This window comes from Triturus cristatus, chromosome 7 (assembly GCF_964204655.1).
Source record: "Triturus cristatus chromosome 7, aTriCri1.1, whole genome shotgun sequence".
NCBI lineage: Eukaryota > Metazoa > Chordata > Amphibia > Caudata > Salamandridae > Triturus > Triturus cristatus.
In genome coordinates, this window is record NC_140590.1 from 768,945,255 (window position 1) to 768,950,512 (window position 5,258).

Here is a 5,258-nt window from a genome sequence, read left to right on the forward strand (position 1 = left end):
TAAAGCTGTACATCTGCAGAAAGAATATACATTTGTCCAGTATTACACATTACATTGACAAGAGTCAATAAAATGTGTATGAAGTGAACTGATCCTTGAGGAAGTCATATACGTTAAAGGAAAATTCAGTATTATAACTGCACTTCTACTCCATCAAACTAGCGTGGATTTGGAATTGAAGGCAAAATGTGTTTCGTACTTCCAAAAAGTTGAACATAACTCCAATAGGTACAACGTAACAACTCCTCTGTGATAAATTCCAGGGACCATGGGGTTTGCTTTTGGCAACCTCCATTAAGGCTCTGTGTGCAGAGACCCTAACTCGCAACATATTACCGCATAAAATTACATCAAAATTATTTATGAAATCTGCAAAGATAAATCTCATCTGACCAGGATCTCATGGATTTAAGAGCCACCTCTCATGGCGGGTGGCCTGTGGACCTTTACACCTCGAGCATGCTCCCAGATAATTTGAGCTTGTCTCCTCAAAATACTTACTCATGAGAATGGGTTTCAGCCTTATTCCTTTAAGGGGCTACTGGTATGGCCGAAAGTAGGGTGAAAATTATAAGCGATGCAGATGTTGGGACCGAGCAGAGGAGTCTTTAATACACGTGATCTGCATATACAGAGTCCTAAAACCCTTGAGGCGCCTATGACTTTGACCAATATTTCGGGCCCTATAAGTGAGGACTTGCTTGGCAGCTATTTTAAATTGCTTAAAAGGTGAATCAAGTCAGTTACCTGGGTGGTTTCTAAAGTTTATGAAAAAAGCAATCTGCTATCCATAAGGATCATGACTGAATTCAAAAGGAAGGTGAGCATGCCTGCATATTTAATAGAGCATGAGGCACCTTCTCTTATCAGGATGGTGCACCTTTTGGCCCCTGTGGGTCACTTATGATGGACCAATAAGGAGGTATAGTGGAGAGATGGCAAAAGAGATGTGGTGATGATATAGGATTGATCCACTAAGTCCAGTAAAGCATGATGCACTTTTTGCATGCAGCACTTTAAGCAGTGGGAATGTGTGATGGATACCGGCTTGGCTCGCTGGAATAATGGTACATGCTGCACTTTCGCTGCATGGAGCACTTTGATCCTTGGGGACGTATGCTTGGTTGAATAAGGATAATGATCAGGTGGCATGGGGATAATGGACCACAATGGTTCACTGTGATTGATCGAAAGTGGACGGGGTTAATTGACACTGGTTTTGACCTGCTGGAACATTGGAGTATCATGAATATTTCTTCACACGGACCACCTTAAAACATGGAGATGCATGATTGTTTTAATATGGACAATGATTCGGTGGCCTAAGGTTAATGGGTCAACGATGGTTCACTGTGCATGATTGACAGTGGACGGGGTTGCTAGTATAGAAAATGATGAGACTCAATTGGTTACCATTTTTTTAACTATAATATTGTTTAAATATATTTGGGATGAAGATTTGGTGAAAAGGATATTAGGGGGTTGGGAAATTGAACACATTGAGGTGGTAAGACTAGGTCTTTTAATTTGCTTGCTCGCCGAGATGTAATATTTCACATTCAAAAAAGCATGGATAGAATATGTTACAGTCACACTGGACATCTCTGTAGTGTGCCCTGCACAACTCCCCCTTTGGTTCAATCACTACCTTTCTCTTAATACATTTTTAAGAGAATTAATGATGCAATGGGTGTGAGTTATGACACTTACAAAAAAGATATCTCAAAATGTTTTGAATTTTTTAGTTGAGGTGATTGTGTAGAATAATGTTTTAACAGTGTGGCGCAGCGGCCAGGGCGACTGACGCCGGACGCTGGGGATCACGGTTCGATCCCCGGCACTGGTGGCAGGTCAGCCCAGCACCATGTGACTCTGGGCAATAGCTCGCTTAATCTTCCCGACGGCCCATAGCGCCGGGATGCCTACGGGTACCTGTGCACTTTACATTTACCCGTTGTCGTCCTGAATAATCAACAGCAAACCACATTACGTAATGTGACCCACGTCATGTATTATTCAGAGTGAATTCTAATATTTTCTGTAATGAAACACAAAACACACAGTAGCGCTAAAAGTATGAAAAGCATTTCAGTACTTTTGTGTTTTCTTCTTTAGGTGTTACAATATGTATGTATCCTCCAATTTACGCTTTGCAACTAAAGAAAATGCAGTGGATAAAATGAGCTTTTTCAGTATTTTTAGCCCTCTGACTAACACGAATCTCAGACTGATGGGAGGCCAGGTTCGCCAGATGGGATTCAAACCAGTGTCCCGTAGACAACTGAAATTTCCCGCATACGATGCTGAACATGTATATGGCTGCACATAATGTGTAGGGTTGTATGCCTGAAGGAATGCTGTTCATTCAGTGGAATGTCCAGATGCTAAATATCTTAGGGTTCGTTTACCTTAAACGTAGGTTTCAGATAACTTTGTGAATGATCAAGAATAGGAAAAGTAACCACCAAGATACATCTTATAATTTTATATCGATTTTATTGACATTTGCGTGGAAGGGTGGATCCATCCATTTGTAATAGATTTTTTATGTCCTATTATTACTGTCTCTCAAGCACCTTGTGATGGGAGCTTGCATTCTGTATCTTTTGTTGCACGGGTGAGTTGCAGGGCCCCTGCTTTCTTGTGTAGGGTTGTGAAAACAGTGGCTTTCACGCCTATTGCAAACACTTCGAGTATCCCAAGTCATTGCTGAATATCATGCATGCACAGCCATATAGCGGCAGAGATAGCCTGCATGTCTTACCCCCTCACTGCCCCTCAGTTAACCCTCACATCCCCAAACCCACCCATGATGTAAATAACCTCTCACATCCTGCTACTATACCCCTCACAGAGTCCTTCATGGGCTCCTTGCGTCTCTTCTTTCAGGCCTACGTTTGTAGCAGATCTCCTTGGAGTATGCAAGCCTGGATGTGCAGCTGCAGCCATGACAGCAGGTGCGCGCCAAGTCCAAGATGTAGCGCAACATGCTCATCAGAACCGTGAGGTCGTGCGCAGGATGTTTGTTGCCATTCCCTCAGGACCCACGCGGTGAAGGAGATGAGCCGGCGCAGAGTCCGCGATCGATGCACACTACACAGCGCTGCTATGGCCGCGAGGTGAAGCGGATCCGCTGGGAGTACACCAGGTCTGCGATGTAGAGCAGCAAGTTGACATGAGTGAAGACAGTGACGACGAGCTGGCTGTCCCAGGGGCACCGTCCTCGGGGGCATGGCTGTGGACGCTGGGCAGAGCCATACTTACTGTCGAAGCAGAATACTGGCCAGATGACGGCCGCACTCATGTACATCAGCACGGCCAGGACAGTGAAGGTCACCACGCACCGCTCAAAGGGACACCGGAGCATCCCTGTGCGCCCGGCAACACTTAAGATGATGATGGCCACAGTCACCACAAAGCAGAAGCTGTACACAGCCACGCACCACTGCGTGGCCGCGAAGCGCCGGTACTGGCTTTCGTTGGCCAAGGCGCCAAAGATGATGCAGGCCGCATAGGCTTGGACGACCTTCAGGAGGCCAGGGACTGTGGCCATGTAGCTGGTAACCTGCCCAGGCCGGGCCCGGGTCAAGCCCACCTCCACGGCATAAGCTACCGCGAGCAGGGCAGCAAAAACGGAAGCAGCCAAGCGGAAGTCTCTGACCTCGCAGCCGATGGGGTAGCAGGCAAGTTGGGCGAAGTAGACGGGGTAGACAATGGCAGCGGTGAGCGATGCTAGAGTGGCAAGCATGGCGAACGTGGCAGTGAAGTCCCCCCAAGAGATGCCTCGCATGCAGCCATGCAGCCGTGTCAGCTCACAACTGATGATGAAGGCTGAGACCGCGCAGCAGACGCACCATACGCACATACAGAAGATTCCATAGGGGGCGCTGTACCCGGCGCGGTGCACCACTAGGCTCAACGTGGCGCAGGCGAACGCCACCTGCAGCAAACGGGCCACACCCACACGGGACCAGATCGCATCCACGTTCAGATAGGGGCTGTGTGTTGAGGCCTGGTGTGCCATCTCTCTGCCGCAGCAGGTCTGTGGGCCACGTTCTGCAGTTCTATTTGAGTCTCAGTGTGTCTGCTGCAGTCCTGCCGCTCCCAATCCCCAGAAAGACCAGACAGCGTGCCACCGATGCCTTGACCTTTGGCCTCGTATCCTTGTTGTGTGTAGGGCACAGGAGCGCCCTCTTCCGACCGCGTGGACGGTTTATTTCCAAGTTCTTGGATCCGCTCTCTTGGCAGTCACCACACTGGAGGGGCTGGTGTATGTTATTCGATGTGCAGTCAGAGTCTGGAGCATGTATTCTCTTTCCCTACGATCTCTACTCTTACTGAAGATCGCCCCCCTCTTCTTCGTCTTCCGTGACTTCCTTCTGATCCACAGCTGTAGTCTGTTTCCCGTGGGCAGTAGGGGACTGGGTCTCTGTGCTCGAGGCGCGCCCTCTTCATATGCACCGCTCTGTCACTGGCGGATTTCAGCTGGTCATGACCTGTGGGCTGTAGAGGTCATACGAGAACCTGTGTGAGCACTGCCCGACCTGTATGCTGAAGTCGCGCCCTCGTCCCTGAGCACTGGCCTGGGTTTCTGCTTGGCGGGTTGGCAGAAGGAGGCTGCTGGATAAACACTCCTCGATATGGAGGCCCGGTTGCTGACGGGGGATGCAGGTGGGCGCTCTCGGGTCTGTGAGGTTTTGCTCTGTCAGGGCTCTCTCCAGACTGTTGTTGCCTTCTTCTGTGCGCGCCGGTTTGTCCCCGGTGGGTTCTTGCTTCTTCTATAGCCCCCCTCCCAGGCTGCGGCTCCTGGAGTCCGACGATTATAAATAGAGACTGTATTAATAGTGCGGAATGAGAGCCCGTGAAGGTTTGGGATCTGCAGCTCTTACAGCATGGCTTCCATTCCGAGGCCTACATTCCATAGGACACCTGTCATTTACAGTAGGGGGCTGAGGAGGGCGCGTGCAGGATCCTCAACAGCGCCCCGCGACCACCCGCCAACACCCCAACAACATATACAGTACTCTTCGATCACAACCGCCCCCCAGAGCACGTTCCACAAGATAAGACCCTGCACTCCATAGACACTCCCACCCTAACAGTGCTCACTGCACCCCAACTGTTCGCACAGTCCTCTGAGAGCACCTTCAGACCCTCAAAGGCACACACAGCATCCCAGGAGAGTGCCATTCACGTAATGCGCCTGGTGCTTATGGCAGTCGTAGCAGCATCCCTGTGCGAGATCACCTGCTGCTGCT

The 5,258-nt window shown here is 49.4% G+C and overlaps 1 protein-coding gene across 1 annotated transcript; it reads right to left on the reverse strand.

The window, feature by feature from the left end:
• Positions 1 to 2,476: 2,476 nt before the first annotated feature.
• Positions 2,477 to 4,777, reverse strand: MYADML2 (myeloid associated differentiation marker like 2). Its single transcript, XM_085617550.1, has one exon. The coding sequence runs from the start codon at positions 4,022 to 4,024 to the stop codon at positions 3,107 to 3,109; it is 918 nt and encodes a 305-aa protein (XP_085473676.1). The 5' UTR covers positions 4,025 to 4,777; the 3' UTR covers positions 2,477 to 3,106.
• Between the last annotated feature and the right edge of the window lie 481 nt (positions 4,778 to 5,258).

What these genes read in the sequence shown, in the direction of transcription:
- MYADML2 (XM_085617550.1), bottom strand. Translation starts at nt 4,024, where the DNA reads ATGGCACACCAGGCCTCAACACACAGCCCCTATCTGAACGTGGATGCG.